General features: G+C 36.0%; 1 protein-coding gene across 6 annotated transcripts in view; it reads right to left on the reverse strand.

Annotated features, from left to right (window-relative positions):
• Positions 1 to 23,019, reverse strand: part of CNOT4 (CCR4-NOT transcription complex subunit 4) — a 144,973-nt gene that overhangs the window by 77,679 nt on the left and 44,275 nt on the right. For all 6 annotated transcript variants that reach the window (XM_036100586.2, XM_036100570.2, XM_036100576.2 and 3 more), the window contains exon 2: positions 3,432 to 3,697. In XM_036100586.2, the coding sequence (XP_035956479.1) occupies positions 3,432 to 3,605 (174 nt within the window). In that variant the 5' untranslated portion in view covers positions 3,606 to 3,697. The remainder of the gene's footprint in view (positions 1 to 3,431; positions 3,698 to 23,019) is intronic.

Below are 23,019 nucleotides of genomic sequence, written 5' to 3' on the forward strand. Positions count from 1 at the left end.
ACTAAGACAGGCAGCTTCATAACTACATGTGCTAAGTGTGCTCAGCACACTCTCTGGCAAGGCTAAGCCAAGACTCTGTGTGGTCAGCACCGTCTACTGTCCATGACCCACAACAGCCATGAGACAAGCAGGAGCAAGTTCGAGTAGTCACAGACCAAGCAGAAGTTCTAGCAGTTGTAGCAGTTGTAGTTATATTAAGTCAACAAGAAAACAAAAAAAATCCTCCCGGTCTGACTTAACAGTAAAGACCGCAGCTAAAGATTATAACTTAGAAACCCTAAAGGAGGTTGTCTCATAATTATTTAATATAGATTTTTTTCTTTCTATAAATGTTGGAGAGCTTTGGTGCCCATCCTTAGACAATCTCTCATCTTTTCTATTGACCCGCTCTTGTGATCTCATCCAGTATTACTTTATAAATAACATTCTATATGTTATATAACTCTCAAATTTATATTTCCATACCAGAACCAAATTTGAATATTCACCTAACCAATTTCTCCATTTAGATTTCTAATAGGAATCTCAAACTCAACATGTCTAAAACTGAGTTCCTGATCTTCTCAAAAACCTGTCCCTACTGAGGTCTTCCCCATCTCAGTCAATGGCCATTCTTTACTTCCCTTACACACTCACCAACTCTTCTACTTGTCCTGTATAGTGGATATTAAACCTTATGAATCTTTTTATGTCTGGAAAATATTTTATTATGCTTTTACATGTGAATGAAATTGAGAATTCCTCATTTACCCTCAAAAATTTGGAAAAACAAATTTCTCAATTATTTTCTCTTTTCCATCGTTATAGAACAAAAACACCAGTATCAGTTTTATTCTTGTTCCTTTGTAGTCTATGCATTTTTCTCCCATAAGCTTTGAGAACTTTGTCTTTATTCTAGATACTCTAAAATTTTACAATTCTATTAATAGATGTTGATATTTTTCAGTCATCTTGTCTCCTACTCACACAGCCCTTCTAAGGACAACTGCTTTTCACCTGAAATTTCCTTCTAGTGGTTCTTTATTCCTTCCCACCCATTCTTATTTCACTGCTTCTGCAACTTCTCTTAGCAGATTAGAACCAGATCTTTTATGCTGCTTAACTTCTCTTTCATGCTTTTTTAAAATCTTTTTGTACTATATGCTGCAAAAAAAAAAAATACTCAGCAAAATCTTCCAACTTATTAATTTGTTCTTAAACTTTGTTCATTCGTTCTTCAGCCCACCCATAGGATTATTCATTTGCAAGATCTCTAATCTGCTCTTTAAAAAATGTTCCTTCTATATAGATTTGCCATTCTCTTTTATTTGTTTGAGAAGCACCAATGACCCTTTTTAAATGTTTCTTTCTGTTTGCTTACTTATGTTAGGTTCTCTTATTTACTGATTTTTGGTACTGATGTTGGTATTCCTGAAATGTCTGTTAATTCTTGGTTCTTACACATTTTTACATGTAAGAACTCTGTCAACCAGTCTATAAATGCTATTTCTGTTTACTGCAGGATGCTCTTTTGTGACTGCAAGGAGGACAAACTGGTGGACAGAGTATATCAATAATTCATCTTCTGAGCACAGGAGGTCTTAGTTCCCCCAGGGTATCTCCATCCACCTTAAGGCTCTGACCCAAATTTATAATCAGTGTTCCAGCTAGAGAGCATCTGTCTCTGCTACATGGCATAAAAGTTAGGCTCGACCCGTATCTTGCTCCAATGCAACACTCAGGCAACTACACGGATACTTTCCCTAGGATCTTTTTTAAAAGCACCACTACTCTTCCTTTTTCTCAGCAGCCTTATCCTGAGTATGTTTGAGCTAATGCTTCTTTCTTTAAATTGATCCCAATGGCCTACTGTTTTTCCGATTCATCACACTTGCTTATCCTCCCAGAAAGGCACACTTTTATTGATAACCAGCTCTGCTAAAATTATTTTGCTTTATCCTTAAAATTTTTCTACTTTTTTCTCTACTTTCTAAGAATTTAAAGTGATTCTAGGTAATCCCCTAAAAGTGAAGTGAATTTTTCTCCCATTTCCCCAAATAATTGATTTTTCTCTAATGACTATTTAACAAGTGGTCTTTTTATTAAGATTTCTTTTCATAGCACACCCAAAGAAAAAAAAGAGATAAACTTAAGAAGTCAAACGACTTCACAAGCTTTATAGTCTTGGGCTATACTAAAAATTACCACTTTCAACAGAACAGTTCAATACAACTGTCTTCTTATGGAATGACCAGGAACCACTTTTTAAAATATGACTGAATGCTTAAAATTCACTAACACAAATTTATTACAGATTTTGACCAAAGCTAATATTAAGGTTTTCCTTTGCTTTTCATTCACATCCCTAAAATACATTAACTATACAAAAAGATATATTATATATACATTATAAATATCTATTACATGTTATATATACTACATATACATACTGTATATAAACTCAACACTTAATTAGAGCTAACCTTTTTTCATTCAGGTAATATATATTAATTACATGCCCACTAGATTAAAAAAACAACTGGATAATGCATTGCCTTCTGAGATATAATCTCTCTGGTAAGGAAACTGAGAGATAAATATTCTAGGTATCTAAAACACATTCCTGCTTTCTCAAAATTTGTAGTAATGAATATAAGAGCTCTTTGAAATGGGTAAACAGAAAAGTTTAAACCATACCAACAGACACTGAAAAGCAAAGGCAAAAAAAAAAGAAGATATTTACATTAGCCCCTAGATCACAAATAAAGTCCTTCAAAATAGAAATGCGGCAATCCCACTCATTTTAAGTCACTCACTATACTGTAACTGTTGTGCCTGCTTATTTAAACAAGATCCAGGAATATTAAAAATCATAGAACTATTTAGAGCTAGAAAAGACTCAAAAGATTTATATTTGAATCCCAAACGTACTATCCACTAGCTGATGCCTGTGGACAAATTACTTGAAAGGCCTAGTTTCAATGTACATTGGGGATAGCATTACAGCCTGGAGTTGTTGTAAAGACTCAACAAATGAGTAACCATTACCTTCTGAAACAGGATTTCCGTCATTTTAACCCATAACCTCTTTTAGTAAATGTCAAAACTTTTCCCCTATTTTGTACTAGAAAATTAAAGTGAATTTCCTCCCAGCTGAGTATGTTTTTCCAATTTCATACCATCCTATCTAAATCCACAGCCTCTCTACTCCTATTTCTCTTAAATATCCAGCACCGCTGATCTTATGAATCTCTCCAGATTAGAAAGCTAAAGGTTAACCAGAGAGGTTATATGACTTTACCAAGGTCATATAGTGTTTTTCTACTTCATTATTATCTTAAAAATATAATGTTACACATAAAATCACCTGAGGTTTGTAGATTCTTTTAAATCTACTTACTCACATGCATGGGGCAAAAAAACTGTACACAAAGTTACTTTGGAGTATTTACCTTTCTACACGCAGGACAAAGCCCATTTTCATCAGTGCGAATTCGATGCCAACAAAATCGGCAAATCTGATAGCCACAGGTGCAAGGAAAAAAGTTGATATCATCTATCTCCAAGGGCTCCATGCAAAGAGGACATTCCACAGGGTCTTCCTTCGCATCAGGACTGCGAGACATCTTCACGTTTATTAAACAGCAGCAAAAGTTTATAATAACTTAAGGGAGAAGGAAGTTCAGCACTGAGAACTAAACTGTAGAACTTCAAAGACCTGCATGAGAAGAAACAAAGTATACTGTTTACTACTGGGGAAAAAATGGCATTTCAACCATCTGGAACCATATTAACAAAAAATTTGTAAAACATTAATCAAACAAATTTTGCTATCATTTCAGATGAGATTTCAGAATAGAATTCTGAAGTTGTTTTGAATGTCAAAATAAAAAGTCTAGCATTACTAATCTTTTGGATTCAAGAGAAAGACGAAAGAACTTCCGCCTTTCTACATAAAACATTTAATACTAACCTAGTACCTAATCACAGCACATTTTAGGGAAATAAATAACATACAGCCTTAAAACACACTCTACACTGTCTCATCTTTGACCTAAAAGCTAGTAATGCTGCCATATAACTAAAGGAGTATTACAGAATTCTAAAATGTGTCAGAAAATAAATGTGTTTACAAAATAAACCTAATGAAATAGAAAAGGCTTCAGTCATCTATAATTACATGTTAATATCAAACCTTTACCACAGAAAAAGACTAGAACTGAAAAAATATGCCATAGAACCCAATGGTTTACAATCAAATACGTATTATTATGCCACTAAAAACTTCTGGTAAAATAAGCACATATAAAACAAAAAAAGGGGACGCCTGGGTGGCTCAGTTGTTAAGCGTCTGCCTTCAGCTCAGGTCATGATCCCAGGGTCCTGGGATCGAGTCCCACATCGGGCTCCCTGCTCAGTGGGGAGTCTGCTTCTCCATCTCCCTCTGCTGCTCCCCCTGCTTGTGCTTGCTCTCTCTCTCTCTCTCTCTGACAAATAAATAAATTAAAATCTTTAAAAAAACAAAAAAAAACAAAAAAACAAAAAAAGTATTTCTATGGTAATGGTACAAAATCCTACAAAAAAAGGAAGGGGGAAGAAACCAAAGATTCCATACTCCAAAGTGTTTTGAAAAATTAAATAATTTATCATTTTAGATTATGGGGAGTTGAAAATCTTTATGTAACAATTTAGTAAAGTCAATGGTAAATTATAACATTATGTTGAAATCACTATTTTAGCCTCCAAAATGTAAGTCAATGCAATCTCTATCAAAATAACAGGTGTTTTTTTTTTTAACATAATTCAACAAACTGATTCTAAAGTTTATAAGAAAGAGTAAATGCATACAAACTGCTTTAAAACTTCTAGGGGGGAAATGTGGGAATTTGTGCTATCAGATACTGAACTGTTACAAAGCTAGAGTAATTTTAAATTTGACGGGTACAAAACTAGACAAAAGATTAAAGAACCTAAATACTCTAGAAACAGAACCATGAATTTATGAGATTTTAATATTTAGTAACAGTGACATTCACAAATCAATATGGTAAGGATAGAACAGTTTATAAGCAATAATAAAATTCTGGTCTATCTACTTTAAAGACAGATCTACATAGAAAGATATGGTCAACTTAGTAATGTGGAAAGAAGAAAACACAAAATTAAAGGCAAGCAACAGAGTAAAGGATATATTCACTATATATAATGAAGAGTTAGGGTCCAGAGTATATAAACAAATCTCACAAAGCAATTTTAAAAAGGCAATTAAGTCAAACAAAATGAGAACAGAAGACGATGAGTAATTCACAGAATTACAAATAATTACAACATATGAAAAGATGATCAACCTCTCTGGTTAGTAAATAGTTGAGAGAGCATATTTTCCCCATTAGCTTATCAAAGAAGTTAAGTCTCCCCAGAAAGTAAAAATTATCACTGATCTAAGTTCCTCTTTCAGAGAAAATAAGAGCACAAAAAGTACCTTGCCTTAAGTTGCCTTTGCCTGGCTCTTAAGTGGTGCAGCCTGGATTCATTCCAGCAAGTCTCAGCCCCTGAATCTGTGCTGTTAACCATGCCTTTATACCACTTTAGAATCTATCCCACATAAATACACCGGTGGACCAAGTACTTTGCTCTGTTTGGCAGCACTGTTCCTAGAGCAGAAAACTGCAAAGTAACTGTCCATCAGTTGGGAAATCATTAACTAAATAATGTTATAGCCATAAACTGGATGTCTTGAATCAGAAGATGTCTATTATAAAGTTGTTGGGTTTTTGTTTTTGGTTTTGGTTTGTCTTTTTAAAGCAAGCTGGAGGGGCGCCTGGGTGGCTAAGTCAGTTAAGCATCTGATTCTTGATTTTGGCTCAGGTTGTCATCTCCAGGTCGTGGGATCGAGCCCTGCAATGGGCTCCCCAATCAGTGCGGAGTCCACTTGGCCCTCTCCCTCTGCTCCTCCCCCGCACCCCCCACCACTTGCGCTCTTCTTTCAAATAAATAAATAAAATCTTAAAAATATATTAAAAATTAAAAAATAAATCAAGCTGGAGATGCCTGGGTGGCTCAGTTGGTTAAGCATCTGCCTTCAGCTCAGGTCATGATCCCAGGGTCCTGGGATTGAGTCCCGAATCGGGCTCCCTGCTCAGTGGGGGACCTGCTTCTCCCTCTGCCTGCCACTCCCCCTGCTTGTGCTCTCACTCTCTCTCTCTCTGACAAATAAATAAATCTTTAAAAATAAATAAATAAATCAAGCTGGAGACTAACATAGACAATTATTTCCACATAAATATATATACCCTGTATGTATATATATTTGATTTGTTTCTCTAAGAAAATAAAGCACATAAAAGGTTATACACCAAAATGTTACCTTATCAAAAAAGACAAAATGGAGGTAAGTAGGAAATTTTATTTTTCAAATTAATTTTATTTTCAAAATTTTATTTTAGAAAAATCTGTATTATCTGATTTGTTACAAAATATTCTTTTTGTATTTCAAATGGCAAACCTTATGAATTATTTTCATCTTTTGAAAAATTAAGTTAAATCTTTTATTTTTTTTTTAAGATTTTATTTATTTATTATGTCAGAGAGCGAGCACAAGCAGGGACAGTGGCAGGCAGAGGGAAAAGCAGGCTCCCCGCTGAGCCAGGAGCCTGATGTGGAACTCGATCCCAGGACCCTGGGATCATGACCCGAGCCGAAGGCAGACGCTTAACCAACTGAGCCACCCAGGTGTCCCATAAATCTGACTTTTAATAATTAGAAGAAAAATAAAATATCTTCCTATGATGCTACAACTACTTCAAAATAAATTTTTTTAAAGACATGGTGTACGTATTTATAACCAATTCCAGAATCCCGGTTTGCAGACCCAATTTTGCTACTATCAGTTTCTTCATATATTAAAATTAGAGCTGATTTCTAATAGCTCCTCCAACTTGAATATCCCAAACTATACCTGCAGGAAAAACAGACTCAAACATAGTCTCCACCAACATGAAACTAACTGAGAGGTGCTATCTACACTTCTAACGTACTTTTGATTGCATGACATTACTTCCACAACCAATAGCTTACTTGAGTTTTAGTGAGGTAATTTATGGGATGCTGGGAGGTAAACAGTTGGGATTTATGAATTGAAAAGCTTTCCAAAAAGTAAATTACCATAAATAAAAGATGACATATTGAATTTTTGCTTTTTGATTGTTTTTTAAAAAAAACATTTTTAAGATTTTATTTATTAGAGAGAGAGAGAGAGAGTGCACAAGCAGAGGGAGGGGCAGAGGGAGAGGAAGAAGCAGACTCCCCGCTGAGCAGAGAGCAGGACATGATGCTCCATCCCAGGACCCTGGGATCGTGACCTGAGCCAAAGGCAGATGCTTAACCAACTGAGCCACCCAGGCGCCCCTAAAAAAAAAAAATTTTTTTTTAAAGATTTTATTTATTTATTTGACACAGAGAGAGAGAGAGAGAGAGAGAGCACAAGCAGGGGGAGTGGCAGGCAGAGGGAGAGGGAGAAGCAGGCTCCCCGCTGAGCAAGGAGCCCGATGCTGGCTCCATCTCAAGACCCTGGGATCATGACCCGAGCCGAACGCAGACACTTAACCGACTGAGCCACCCAGGCGCCCTTAAAAATTTTTTTAAAGGGTCTGCAAGACTATGTATTTTCCAGTTTAGAGGGAGGAAAGGAAATAAAACAGCAAGAAGTCCCTTAAGATGGTTAAAACAAGTGAGAGGGCATTTTGTACACTTCTAGTACCATGGAGAGACACCATGCAAGCCTGTTGTCAAAGTAATCACAGAACTGGTAAAATGTAGGAGAGAAGTCCAATGTGGTAGAACGAACACTGGAATACAAAGTAAAAGAGCTGATTTCTGCCTCATCCCTCCACTAAATAGCTATATGATCTTGGTTAAGACACTCAAAAGCTCGAGGACTCAATTTATTCATCTGAAAAATGCTAAGACATGCAAAATTAAATGAAAATTCAAGTACAGAGAAATTTCCTTTATGTAACATCACTGAAACTAAGCTTTAAAATAAGCTTTGAGGGCGCCTGGGTGGCTCAGATGGTTAAGCGTCTGCCTTCGGCTCACGTCATGATCCCAGGGTCCTGGGATCAAGTCCCGCATCAGGCTCCCTGCTCCTTGGGAGCCTGCTTCTCCCTCTACCTCTCTCTCTCTCTCTCATGAATAAATAAAATCTTTAAAAAAATAAAATAAAATAAAATAAAATAAAATAAGCTTTGAAATAAACTCTCTCCTCTCCAAATACCTTAGCCCAAATTTTCATTTAAGAAAGAATAATTTTATTTCATAAATATTAATATTTATACTAAAATTATATATTGTATAAATTCTATAAATATTTAATATACTATAAATATTTATAGTATATTGAAATAAAAATAAAACAAAATGAGTTAAAACAATAAGATTTATAAAGGTATAAGACACAGAAAGAAAAGATGTTTTTAAATGAAAAAGGAAAGTCAAGCCAATGACTTCCTGGAGGAGGTGTGGGGGTTCTTAGGACAGAAGTGATTAGTTTTTGATTCGGTAATTAATTTTGAAAAAAAAAAAAAAGTTCATTTTCACATACACTATCTAATCCTCACAGTGACTTGGTAAGAACACATTTATAAAAGGTAAAACTGAGGCTACGTGGTAAACCTGGCTCTAAGGGTTAAAACATACAAGTCAAAAGTAAGACCACCAGCTTCAGAACCCATGCCCTTTCCAACATGGTAAGACAGAAATTATGATCACTGAAGTTGCAGCTGCATATCTTTGTGTATGAAATATACATTTCCAAAAAGTGAAAATGATGTTCCTTTTTCAAAAAAGTCAATACTACAGAAAATCTCTACCTTATTATCCAAGTTCTTATTCTCTAGATCAACTGAAACTAATACCACACAGTATAAATCGACAAAATATAATGCTCTTGAAACACCAAAGAGTAGTGAAGTACACAAAATAAAAGTACCGTACTCAAAACCATGCTCAAAAATCACTCATAAAGTGCTGCATACATGTTTTTGTGCTTAGGACCCTGTTCAAAAAATCTGTATAAAAATATACTGTAAAATCTAAAGTACTGTAGCCACTGTGGACAACAGTTTGGTGGTTCCTCAAAAAGTTAAATATAGAATTAGCATATGATCCACTTCTGGATATATACCCAAAAAACTCAAAGCAGGGACTTGAACAGATACTTGTACAGCAATGTTCACAGCAGCATTATTCACAACAGCTGAAGATGGAAACAACCCAAGTGTCCATCAGATGAATGGAAAATGTAGTGTACACATAGAATATATTCGGCCATAAAAAGAGTAAAATTCTGATACATGCTACAATGTGGATGAACCTTGAAAGCACTGTACTAAGTGAAATAAGCCAGTCACAAAAAGACAAGTATCATATGATTCCACTGATATGAGATATCTAGAACAGGCAAATTCACTGACATAGAAAGGAGAGTAGAGGTTACTGGGGGTTGGGGAGAGGGAGAATGGGGAGTTACTGCTTAATGGATATAGAGTCTCTGGTTGGGATGGTAAAAAAGGTTTTAGAAATAGAAAGTGGTGATGGTTACACAACACAGTGAATGTACTTAATGCCACTGAATGTACACTTAAAAATACTTAAAATGACAAATTTGGGGTTAGATATATTTTATAATAAAAAATCAATAAAAGAAAAATATACACTATACACTTAAATGGGGTGTAAAAAGCACTTTTGAGAAAACTTTTCAAGTATTTGGTTCCTTACTTAAAGTCATTAGTCCTTTAATTTTTTGCCAATCTCACAGCTGATTTTGTCATAAGGTAAATGTGTATATGATGCAACTCCACTGCACTGCAAATTATACTGCTGGATATACTACACAACCAAAATATACTGTAACAACATGTAACAGAAAGCTACTTACAGATATGAAATATATACACACACAGACTTTGAAGGGTATCCAGAATAGCATCTTAAGTGTCCATAAAAACCATATACTCGATATATATACATAGAACTATAAACTAACATTTTTTAAAACCTTTAAGTATAATACCACACCACTTACAGTTTACTTAATCACTGTTTTATGACTATAAAATTCTTATTTAACAACCAGTCCAATCTCACTAGAATGGAAACTTCAGGAGAGCAGAGAAATTAACCTGGCACATCACATTTACGATGGTATACCAAGCAGCTACAATATGGCTGGTGGTAAAGAGTCAGTACTCACTTATTTGATGAATGAATAATGAAAAAAAAAAGGAATAAATTATTGTTATATGTCATTTATGACTGACAACCTTCTTCAAAAATAGGAAACAACATTCGAAGTTATCCACTGTTTCTATTTTAGGTACTTATTTCACAAAGCATGTTACTTAAATAATAAACTACACAAAGGCAAAAAACCAGACTGAACACTAGCTATGGACAGTTTGCTACATAAAAAAGCAAGGTAAGCTGATTGCCTAAATATCAACAATACTTCCCCATTTTAAATTAAGTACCGAATTACCAGTATACATATACCATGAATATACATACACTATGGAACTCAAGACTGTCTGTATTACCTTTAGGAACAGGAGGAAAGCTTATTTATGTTTTAGAAAAATACCTAAGAATTTAAAGTCTCCTTCATAAAGGTTAAGATGCCATTATACATAAAAGAATCAGTTATGTGGGACTGCTTTTGACCTCTCCACCAACGTGTTCATTTAGTAAATTATTTTACTTCAGAAGATGTAAATCAAAATCAGCATCCAAGTCATCTCACACATTATAACATGTCCCCTCAGCATTTTTTGCAGAAGAGGTAGATAAGGGTGGAAGAATATGAACCAAATCTTTTTCCAGTAGAAAGTAACCCCCAGGAGGGAAAAAACTGTCTTACTTATTGGCATATCCAAAAATCTCAGAACAGTTGGTGGCATGTAACTATTTGTCAAGTGGAAGGACAGCAAGAAAGAAGGGATGGAAGGAAGGAAGGAAGGGGGTAAAGAAAGGGGAAGTACCTATTTATTCATCCATAAATGTGTAGGTACCTATCAGAAGACTCACTGAACAAAACTGCCAATCTTTTCAAGTCCATATGTAGCAAATACATATTAGATATAGTAACAGACTTCTCTGAACATCTCACTGAAAAGGCAAAGGTTTTTTTATTTACTCATGATGCAATACTCAGTACTAAAAGTAATTTGCTAATTTGCATGCATTCATTTGCAGCTGGAGGAATATGATCATTGATTTTGGGAGAGTTGTTATTAAAATTACTACCAATTTATCAGCTGAACAAATCAAAGACAGCCAAGATGACAAATCATTCAAATCAAAGCAATAAGGAAATGCAACCTTTGCATACAAATATATTTTTAAAAAACCTAACAATATGAAAATTAAAATAATTAAAAACTGAAGATGATCATTTATGTGTATTATCAATTTAAAGAAAAAAAAAGATTTGCTACAAGTTTCCTTCCTGTAAAAAAAGTCTCCATACATATTTAAAATGATTCAAGTAAAAAAGATCTAACTTAAACCACTTTGGTAGAGACTTCTACATCACTACTTAAAGTATAGTATAATATAGAACTTAACAATGACTAGTCGTTTAAAACGGGAAGTTTAAAAAGCAAAAGGTAAAAGCACATTTAAGCTCTCTTATCAAGAAAGCTAACGGTTGTTCTAATTGTATCCAGTACAACATAACATTTATTCCTTCTACTTACAAAGGTTCTCACTTTATTAGAAAAGTTAGATAGCTGACCAATGAAGTTTCTGCCATTCTAACAGTTCTTTTTTATCTTCATTTATTGAGTGATTCAATAAAATAGTTATTCAGCTCTTACTGTGTTTCAAATTCTAGTCTATGTCTTTGGGATATATTAGTGACCCCAACAGACAAAAATGATCCTAAGGTATGAGGCAAATGAAGAAACATTTTCCCAAGAAAATCTAAAACTCAGGAAAAACACAAGACTATGTAGTATTTGAACCAAAACCTACCCCTCTCTTTCCTTCCCCCTTACTGGCTCAGTGAGGCTGAAATTTCAGATTGGTACAGCCAGGAACAAAGAGTACCCTCTCACCACAGCTACCAGTCCAAGAGCAATCTTCCCAGGAGGAGCAGGACGTCAGTATTTCTCATTCTGCTCAAAGCTACCTGATGCTAAAGCTAAGTTCCAGGTATGTGCAGATAAGGGCACCTCTCTTCCACTCAACTGCCACGCACAGAAAAGAGGTCCTATGTTGCTGCTACATGTTGAAAATACTAGGACCCAGATTGTCCTCCACTCAGCTACTTTGGAAAGCAGAAGTCCCACACCAGGAAAGGCAAGACTAGGTGACCTGAGACTACCATATATACCTCCAAGAAGTGCTCAGTTCCTAAACTGGGGGTGAAACACAAAGAGAAAAGCACATCACTGTCTCTACTACCCAATTCCAGAGCCAGAGCCAAAGGTAAAGCAGGCCTTAAAACCAATAGCTCTGAATCTCTTCCAAAGAGACTGTTCCAATCCAACATTGTTCCAATGTTGACTTTGTCTGCAACAGAGTGTGAAGTTCAAGCCTAAGGGCAATCTCAAAACCTTGGACATTGTGGTGAAGGACAAATGGGAGGAGATTCAGAAACAGGCTAACCTGTAAACCAGCTGGAATGAGCCCTCCTGGGGTCAGAACAAATTTCAAGCTCTGACTCAAGAACTATCCCTTCAAGTGAGCTCCAATTTTTTGGATCAAGCTGAGAAACAATTTATGTCCTAAGGCATTGTTGAAAACAATGGAGCAGGCAGGTGGCAATTAATGGAGCTTAACATCTGGGTGTGGTCAAGGAAAGAGGCAGTGAAAGGGAGCCCTGTGAAAAATCCCTGGGTTAATGTGGGCATATCCAAATCTGCACCCCCTAGGAACAACACCAGATGCTTAACACTGCAAGAGGGAAACAGACTTCACTAAAATAATCCACCCAGTAACTAAACAAATAAGCAAGTAACGGGGCGCCTGGGTGGCTCAGTTGTTAAGCGTCTGCCTTCGGCTCAGGTCATGATTCCAGGGTCCTGGGATCGCGCCCCGCATCGGGCTCCCTGCTCCACAGGAAGCCTGCTTCCCCCTCTCCTTCTGCCCCTGCTTGTGTTCCCTCTCTCGCTGTGTCTCTCTCTGTCAAATAAATAAATAAAATCTTTTTAAAAAAAAGAAAAAAAAAAACAAATAAGCAAGTAACAATCATAAGGGCTGAGAGGGGCAGGGGAGACCAGTATCCAGAGTTGCTACAATATTATATAAGATGTCCAGTTTCCAATAAGAAATTACTAGCCATACAAAGAAATAGGAATGTATAACCCATATAGAAGGAAAAAGCAGGCAATAGAAACTGCCTGTGTGAGCCACCAGATGTCGGATTTAACAAAGACTTCAAAGAGCCATTTACATATATATTCAAAGAACTAAAGAAAATCATAATTAAAGAAGTAACGTATGATGACAATGTCACATCAAATAGAGTGTCAATAAAGAGATAAATATTATTAAAAATAAACAATGAAATTCTGGAGTTGGAAAGTATAATAAGAAAAAAGTCATTAGAGGGGCTCAACAGTGCATTTCAATTGTCAGAAGAATGAACTGGCAAAATCAAAGACAGATTAATAAAGATTATTCAATCCAAGAAACAGCGAGGAAAAAGAAAAAAGAAAACTGAACAGACCCTCAGAAAAGTAAAACACCACTGAGTGCATCAACATACACATAATGGGAACAAAAGGAGAGAAAAGGAGAAGAAAAAAATATTTGAAGAAATAATGGCCGTATGAAAATGAACTACAGGGGCGCCTGGGTGGCTCAGTCATTAAGCGCCTGCCTTCGGCTCAGGTCATGGTCCCAGGGTCCTGGGATCGAGCCCCATATCGGGCTCCCTGCTCAGCAGGAAGCCTGCTTCTCCCTCTCCCACTCCCCCTGCTTGTGTTCCCTCTCTCGCTGTGTCTCTCTGTCAAATAAATAAAAAATCTTTAAAAAAAAAAAAAGAAATAAAGAAAATGAACTACAGTGGGGCGCCTGGGTGGCTCAGTCAGTTAAGCATCTGCCTTCAGCTCAGGTCATGATCTCAGGGTCCTGGGATCGAGCCCCGCATTGGGCTCCCTGCTCAGTAGGGAGCCTGCTTCTCCTATCCCTCTGCTGCTGCTCTCTTTCTCTCTCAAATAAATAAATAAAGTCTTAAAAAAAAAAGAAAAGAAAAGAAAATGAACTACAGCTACACAACACCACAGATGAATCTCACAAACAATGTTGAGCAAAGAAAGCAAGAAGAATATAACTGTGGTCATATACATTTAAACAAATAAAATATATTTCAGGGATGCACATAAGGTAATAAAAGTCAGACTACTGAGTGCCTCTGAATGAAAGGGAAAGGGTTATGAATGAGAAGAGATGTTATCTGAGAAATTCTGAGGGTACTTGAAATATTCTATTTTTGACCTGGGTTATAAAGACACTTGCTGTACATGTTTTATATGTTTCTGTATATTCAATTTTTTCAGTCTTAAAAGAAAAAGATAACAGCTGCAGGTTTCCCACAATGGTTAAAAATAATCTGCAGACCCAGAGAGCACAATATACCTAAGTGGGATCACAAACCCACATCCAGCTACAAGACAGCAAAACTGCAGAACACTGAAGGTAACAAGAATCTTAAAAGCAGACTTTTATAAAGGACCTCTCACCCAATGGAATAATTAGAATTACAGCTGACTTCTCAACAGCAACAACTTAAGTCAGAAGGGAAAGACATACATAGATACTGAAAGAAAATTATCAACCTACAATTGTCTTCCTAGAAAAGAATAACCCTCAAGAATGAGAGTAAAATCATAAAACATTTTTTGAGATAATCAACATTTTCACATGGACTGGATACTAGATGATATTAAGGAATTACTGTGAGTTAGGGATAGTAGTAGTATTATGTTTATTTTTTTGTTTTTTTTTAATTATGTTATGTTAATCACCATACATTACATCATTAGTTTTTGATGTAGTGTTCCATGATTCATTTGTTTGCATATAACACCCAGTGCTCCATTCAGTATGTGCCCTCTTTAATACCCATCACCAGGCTAACCCGTCCTCCCACCCCCCTCCCCTCTAGAACCCTCAGTTTGTTTCTCAGAGTCCATAGTCTCTCATGGTTCATCTCCCCCTCCGATTCCCCCCCTTCATTTTTCCCTTCCTGCTATCTTTTTTTTTTTTAACATTTTTAAAAGCTCTTCTATAGGAGATACACTGAAGTATTTACAGACTTCATGATATAATATTTCAGCAGGAAAGGAGACACAGAATGGGGAAGAGATGAAAGTAGAATGGTAAAATGTAACTACAGAAACTATGGGATAGAAATAACTGGGTTTCATCACACTATTGGTCTACTTTCATGTATGCTCACAAATTTCCATGATAAAGAGCTAAAAATAATTGATAAAAGAAGGCTAAATTAAAAATTAAAACAAATAAACAAAAATAGAGACAGTTTACCAGTAAGAGACTTCCACTGAAGGAAATTTTGAAGATGTTCTTCAGGAAGAAGGAAAATGATCTCACAGACAGAGATTAAAGAAGAGACAGTGAGGGGCGCCTGGGTGGCTCAGTCGTTAAGCGTCTGCCTTCGGCTCAGGTTGTGATCCCAGGGTCCTGGGATCGAGCCCCACATGGGGCTCCCTGCTCCGTGGGAGACCTGCTTCTCCCTCTCCTACTCCCCCTGCTTGTGTTCCCTCTCTCACTATGTCTCTCTCTGTCAAATAAATAAATAAAATCTTTAAAAAAATAAAAAATAAAAAATAAAGAAGAGACAGTGAGAAAAGAATATGGTAAAAATGTATACCAATTAAATCATGTACTTCTATACAGAACAGTATAATTTGTTGGATTTAACAAAGATAAAATAAAATAGGGCGCCTGGGTGGCTCAGTCGTTAAGCGTCTGCCTTCGGCTCAGGTCATGATCCCAGGGTCCTGGGATCGAGTCCCACATCGGGCTCCCTGCTCGGCGGGGGGCCTGCTTCTCCCTCTTCCACTCCCCCTGCTTGTGTTCCTGCTCTCGCTACCTCTCTGTCAAATAAATAAATAAAATCTTTTAAAAAAAAAAAAAAAAAAAAAAAAAAAAAAAGATAAAATAAAATATTAAGCAATAACAACATGTCAGGAGAAGAGTGATGTAAGATAAGCTCCCGTAAGGTCCAACTTTAAGAGGAATATGAACAGTAAAATTTCAAGGGTAACCACATACTCTCTATGATCTACTAATCCCAACTCCCTGTATCTTCCACGCAGAAAGAGCTGCACACATACTAAGGCATATACAAACACTTCCAGCACTTTTTTGTAATGGCAAAAAAAAGGGAAACCTAAATGCCCATCAATAGGAAATGACAAAATTACAGTAAATCAATAAAAAGAAATACAACAGTTTAAAAGACTAAGGTAGATCTACATATACAAACATACTGAATGAAAAAGTTTAACTGCAGGTACTGTACAACCTTTTACATTAAAAAGTCATAGAAAAAATTATATATAAGCTGGTAATAGTGACTACATCTACAGAAACAATGAAAGAAATGGTATGGATTGGAAACGAGCCTTGTGTATGAGTCTTGTAAAAAGACATTATATTAATGCATTTCTTCTATTATAGTACATTAATTTTTAAAAATAACTTCACAGTTACTAAACTTTGAATCCTCTGAGTACAAAGATCACATCTATTGTGTTCAACACTGTGCCACAGGCAAATGTATAGCAAATTATAGGTTCCCACGGGGGGGGGGGAGGATACAAAGAATGATTCAAAGGGAAAATGCCAAAATAGCAGGGTGACTATGTGCAGTTTCTTTTCTTCCTCCTATTTTCCAATTTTTAGAAAATAAACATTTACATTTATAAAGGGAAAAGCTATTTTAAATTAAAAATTAAGTGCATCTGACAAAAAGACACAAAGTGATGAGACGAAAAAACTTTTGAATGTATAATTAGAGAATCAGCATCAACATGTTTCCTATTAGCTTAATGCTCTCTCAGAAGAAAGCGAGGAGTTAAAAAAATTAAAGGCTAAGCCTGATGAAAGTATTATTAATAAGATAAAATCAAATCTGCATAAAATCAAAGCAGAGACTAATTAGTGTGCTAATTAGTTCTCTACCATACTTACACAGGTTGTCAACAGAAGGAGTTGTGTATATCAGTGTATTTTCCATTCAGAAAAACAAAACAAAAATACCCCACAAAAAAACCCAGATCTATTTGGGGGGGCAGCACCTGGTAGAAGGGTGTGCCTATTTTATAGTTTTTAAGGACTGACCCAGAGAACTATTTGAAACAAATGAATCAAAGCATCAAAAATTCAAAACCCTCCTAGTCACTCTGAACATAAATTAGTCCTTTTAGAGATGTGTCTGTACATCAGTTTATAGTATACCAGTAGTAACAGATAAGATAGAAAAAAATCAATCAAGCAAAAATACTAAACTGAAGTGCAAGAGCCAGTTTCATCCTCTCAGTATTAAAAACAAACAAACAAAAATGTTTATTAGCATGGTTAAGTGGGACCTCTTCTTTACTTATCTAAATGTCACCCAGTTGCTTAGATTCTAACACCTCTTAAATCCTGATCCCAGGTTGCATGCTGCATGTTCCTCTTCCACCAAGAGATCAGTTCCAATTCATCCATCCCCAAATTATTTCACCTGCCACCACTTCGGTCTTCCTACTTCATGGCAAGCACTGACTGACTAATGAGGAAGTCCATCCTTTCAATTTTTGGCTGGGTGGGACACACTCCAATGTGCTTGTTTTATTAATCTTTAAATCACATATAGGTATACTCTATACACATACTTTAAAATAAAAAGTTAAAAAGTCCACGATCAACAAGTGAAGCAATTTATAAAGAACCTATTTTTTAAAAAAGTATATTCATTTCTTAGAGCCAAATTATCTATTTAAATAATTATACATTTCAAATAGTATTGTGGAATTTAAGCCTATAGTTTAAAAAAATGACTAAAGGGGCGCCTGGGTGGCTCAGTCATTAAGTGTCTGCCTTCAGCTCAGGTCATGATCCCAGGGTCCTGGGATCGAGTCCCGCATCGGGCTCCCTGCTTGGTGGGGAGCCTGCTTCTCCCTTTCCCACTCTCTCTGCTTGTGTTCCTCCTCTCGCTATCTCTCTGTCAAATAAATAAATAAAATCTTTAAAAAATAAAAGTTAAAAAATTAAAAAATGACTAAAAACATATATGTGCACCTAAATTCTGAGGAAATGGAAGATATTATTTACCTAACAGTGGAATAAAAAATATGCTAACTTATCCATACCATTGCCATCTTAGAAACTAAAAGCCCCAGGGGCGCCTGCGTGGCTCAGTTGGTTAAGCATCCAACTCTTATTTTGGCTCAGGTCATGATCTCAGGGTTGTCAGATTCAGCCCAAGTGGGGCTCCCTGCTCAGCGAGGAGTCTGTTTGAGATTCTCTGCCCCACTCCCCCATCTCTATAAAGAAATAAATCTTTAAGAAAGGAAGGAAGGAAGGAAGGAAAGAAGAAAGAAAGGAAGGAAGGAAGGAAGGAAAGAAGAAAGAAAGAAAGAAAGAAAGAAAGAAAGAAAGAAAGAAAGAAAGAAAGAAAAGAAAGAAAGAAAGAAAAGAAAGAATCTAAAAGCCCATTTAAAAAAATCTAACACTCACTAAAAGAGAAGAGGTTCCAAACTAGGAGTCAGCAAATACTTTCTGTGAAGGGCTGAATACTATTTTATTCTTTGTGGGCCATACAGACCTGCAATCACTCAACTCTGCTGCTCAAGTACGAAGACAGCTGCAGACAATACATAAAGAAATGAGTGTGGCTGTGTTACCATAAAACTTATTTATGGACATTGAAATTTGAATTTCACTTAATTTTCCCATATCACAAAATATTACTCTTTTGATTATTTTTTCAAATACTTGAAAATGTAAAAACCCCTCCCTTGGGCCTTAGAAAAACAAGCAGCAGGGACCCCTGCTCCAAACTAACAGAGAAACCTCACAAATCCGAGCATGAGTCTTAAGTCTTGGACTTCTTCCAAATCTATTTCTCTTAACCTTCTTCCTAAGGAAATCTTTTTTAGTATTATATTAAACACATGATTTCTCTCCACTCCAAGCATTTACTTTAACAGACCCCAATGAGTTGCTCCAGCATGCAACAGGAAACTACTAGAACTATTTTAGGATACAAAAAATTATTTCTGCATCTCCATTACTCTTACTATAAAATTTCACAAAACTTGAAGTAATTTGTAGACACAGCCTTGTTTTCCAATTAGATAAATTTCAGGAAACAAATACAGTACGTGAGAAATATTGACATGAAATACCTCCATACACAGCTACAATAAAACTAAGACCATTCTGAATAACACATGTTAAAGCAGTAAGTAAAACTGTTCTGAGTGATGTTAATCAACACTTACTAAATGTTTAGAAAATGCTTCCAATGTTGGGAGCCTCAGTAAGTTCCAAAAATCATACTACTTGTATACAAAAAATAAAAGAGTGAGACAATTACCTACAAGTTCAGAATTGGGTGCAGTTTCATATTTCATAGAAGGAAGAAATTCAGATGGAGGTGCAAAAAGGAATGAAGAAAGTAAAATATGAGTAATGAAAAATGCAAAAGCAACAAAATAAAGACATGGAAGTTGGATAAAATAATTATTAGAGTCTAAGTTAAGTTTTAACAAGAAAGGAAAACAGCCAAAGGTAAACTAATGACTGGTATTACAAGGGAAGCAGCTGGGTTTTAACTGAAGAGAAAACAGCTTTTATGAACAATGGTGGTGAGGGATTGAAGGAGAAAGGGGGAATAAAAGAGCAAATAGCCAAAATAAAAAATTAAAATTAAGGGACACCTGGGTGGCTTTGTCGGTTAAGCGTCTGCCTTCGGCTCAGGTCATGATCCCAAGGTCCTGGGATCTGAGTCCCACATTGGGCTCCTTGCTCAGCGAGGAGCCTGCTCTCTCTGCCTGCCACTCCCCCTGCTTGTGCGCTCCCTCCCTCTCTCTCTGACAAATAAATAAAATCTTTAAAATAAAACAAAACAATATTAAAATTAAGTCACCATTTAGTTATCCACTTATAATCCCCCTCCCCACCCTGGAGTGAGGGGAGAGAATGGGATTTTTTGCAATATAGCTATAGTCTTACTATATGAAGTATGCAACCATTAGTTATTATAAAAATTACAGTGTATCTATTAATGGGAGGAAAGTTTTAAGAATCAAACTGTTGGTACTAACAATATACAGGTATAATAACATGTGGTAGATAACTGTAAACAATGTTACTATACTTACTCATGTGAAAGTGTTTAAACTTTGATAGTGGCTATAACTTCAGCAGTTACCATTTCACCAATTTTCTGGGACTAGGCAAATTACGGTAAACTGTTTGTAACACCTGCAATGCTTCTAGAAGCTTTAATGCACAAAACAGTAATTTTTTAAATGAGGTAACCCTGTGTTAAAGCAACAGGCATGTATAAGAATACATTAACCAGGGGCGCCTGGGTGGCTCAGTCAGTTAAGCAGCTGCCTTTGGCTCAGGTCATGATCCCAGGGTCCTGGGATCAAGCCCCATGTCGGGCTCCCCGCTCCACGGAGAGCCTGCTTCTCCCTCTCCCTCTGCCTGCCGCTCTGCCTATCTGTGCTCTTTCTGTCTCTGTCAAACAAAAAAATAAAATCTTTTTTTTTTTAAGACTTTATTTATTTATTTGAGAGACAGAGAGAGAGAGAAACAGCATGAGAGGGGATAGGGTCAGAGGGAGAAGTAGGCTCCCTGCTGAGCCGGGAGCCCAATGTGGGACTCGATCCCAGGACTCTGGGATCATGACCTGAGCCGAAGGCAGTCGCCTAACCAACTGAGCCACCCAGGCGCCGCAAAAAATAAAATCTTAAAAAAAAAAAAAAGAATACATTAACCAAGCAGCAATCTACATCAAAGAACCACAGAAGAACTAGTTTAAAATGTTTCTGAGTAACAACCCAGACTACAACCTCTTAGGTGAAAAGATCTGCTTAACTAGCAAAATTAGATTTATAAGATTATGTCTCCCAAAGACTATTTAATAAATAAATTAGCCTTACAGTAAGGAACAAGGATAAGTATTAAGTGCTTTGTACTTTGTAGGTGCTTAATAATTGTAGAGAAGGATGAGAGAGAAAAATAGGGAGGCAAGGAGGAGGAAAACAGACAAAACATCATAAACTTAATACCAACACCTACAGATCATTCCCATGAAAACATAAATACAAAAATCCTAAATATTAGCAAAACCACATCAACAATATTAAACTAAGCAGAGTTTTCCCAGAAGTGCAAGGACATCATAATAGGAAATTATTTATCACCTCAAAAGATCAAAAGAAAAAACTGTGATCTCAAGAAATGCTAAAATATCATTTAATAAAATCCAATTATCTTGTCCTTATAAAAAAAACATCTCTTAATAAACTAGGAAGAAAAGATTATCTTATAACAATAATGGATATCTACCCCAATACATCCTAATGATGAGACATTAAAGGGATTTCCACTAAAATCAGGAATAATATAGAATGCTATCATTACTATTAACGTTATTCGAGAATGTTAGATAAAATTTTTAAGTCAGGCAATATTATATGTAAAGAGCAATTCAAGGGGCACCTGGGTGGCTCAGTTGGCTAAGCGACTGCCTTCAGCTCAGGTCATGATCCTGGAGTCCTGGGATCGAGTCCCACATCGGGCTCCCTGCTCAGCAGGGAGTCTGCTTCTCCCTCTGACCCTCCCCCTTCTCATGTGCTCTCTCTCTCTCTTTCTCTCTCTCAAATAAAATCTTAAAAAAGAGCAATGCAAAATAGACAATGTATAAAACAAACACAAATTACCAGTGTCATAATAAAAAAGGTAATTATAGATATCATAAATAGTAAAAAGCATAAATGAGAACATGAGAAGCAACTTTATGCCAGTACATTTAACAACTAACAGGAAATGTCCAGATTCTGTAAAAACACAACTTTTTATTATTTTCGTAAAGATTTTATTTATTTATTTATTTATTTGCAGAGAGAGAGAGAGAGAGAGAGAGTGCGCACAAGCTCCCTGCTGAGCAAGGAGCCTGATGCAGGACTTGATCCCAGGACCCTGGGATCATGACCTGGGTGGAAGGCAGATGCTTAACTGACTGAGCCACGCAGGTGTCCCAAAAACACAAGTTTTTAAAACTAACCCAAGAATAGAAAATCTTGATTTTTCTCTAAATGTTAATGTAATTTATTTTTAAAAACCTTTCCAGAGGGCTTCATGGGTGAATTTTCCAAATATTTAAAAAAAAATAATACCAAACGTAGACAAACTCTTTCAGAGAAGACCGGAAAATGAAACACTTCCCAAGGCATTTTATAAGGCAGCTACTCTGTTAGCATAACCTGACAAAAGTACTGTAAGATAATTACTGAACTAAACCCTCACAGACACAAAAATCATTTAAAAACTAACAAAATACAGCAAATATATTAAAAGAAATAGTATCATGACTGTGATTATATCAGGAATGCAAAGTTAACAAGATTAAAAAAAATCAGTCAGTGGAATCCACTACATTAACAGAATAAAAAAGAATCCTGATCATCTCAAAAAAATGCAGAAAAAGCATTTATAAAATTTAATATCTATTTATGATAAAAACTCTCAGCAAATTAGAAACAAAAGGAATCTTCCCCAATCCGATAAAGAGTACCTATAAAAAGCCCACAGCTAATATCATACCTAATGGTGAAATACTAAACACCTTCCCTGAAATCAAGAACAAGTCAAGACTATCTGCTCTCAGCTTACCTATTCAACACTTTACTAGACGTCCTAGTCAGTACGGTAACACAAGAAAAATAAAGATATAAAAATTGGAAAAGAACAAAAACCAGTCCTTATTTGCATATGACACAACTT

This window comes from Halichoerus grypus, chromosome 12 (assembly GCF_964656455.1).
Source record: "Halichoerus grypus chromosome 12, mHalGry1.hap1.1, whole genome shotgun sequence".
Taxonomy (NCBI): domain Eukaryota; kingdom Metazoa; phylum Chordata; class Mammalia; order Carnivora; family Phocidae; genus Halichoerus; species Halichoerus grypus.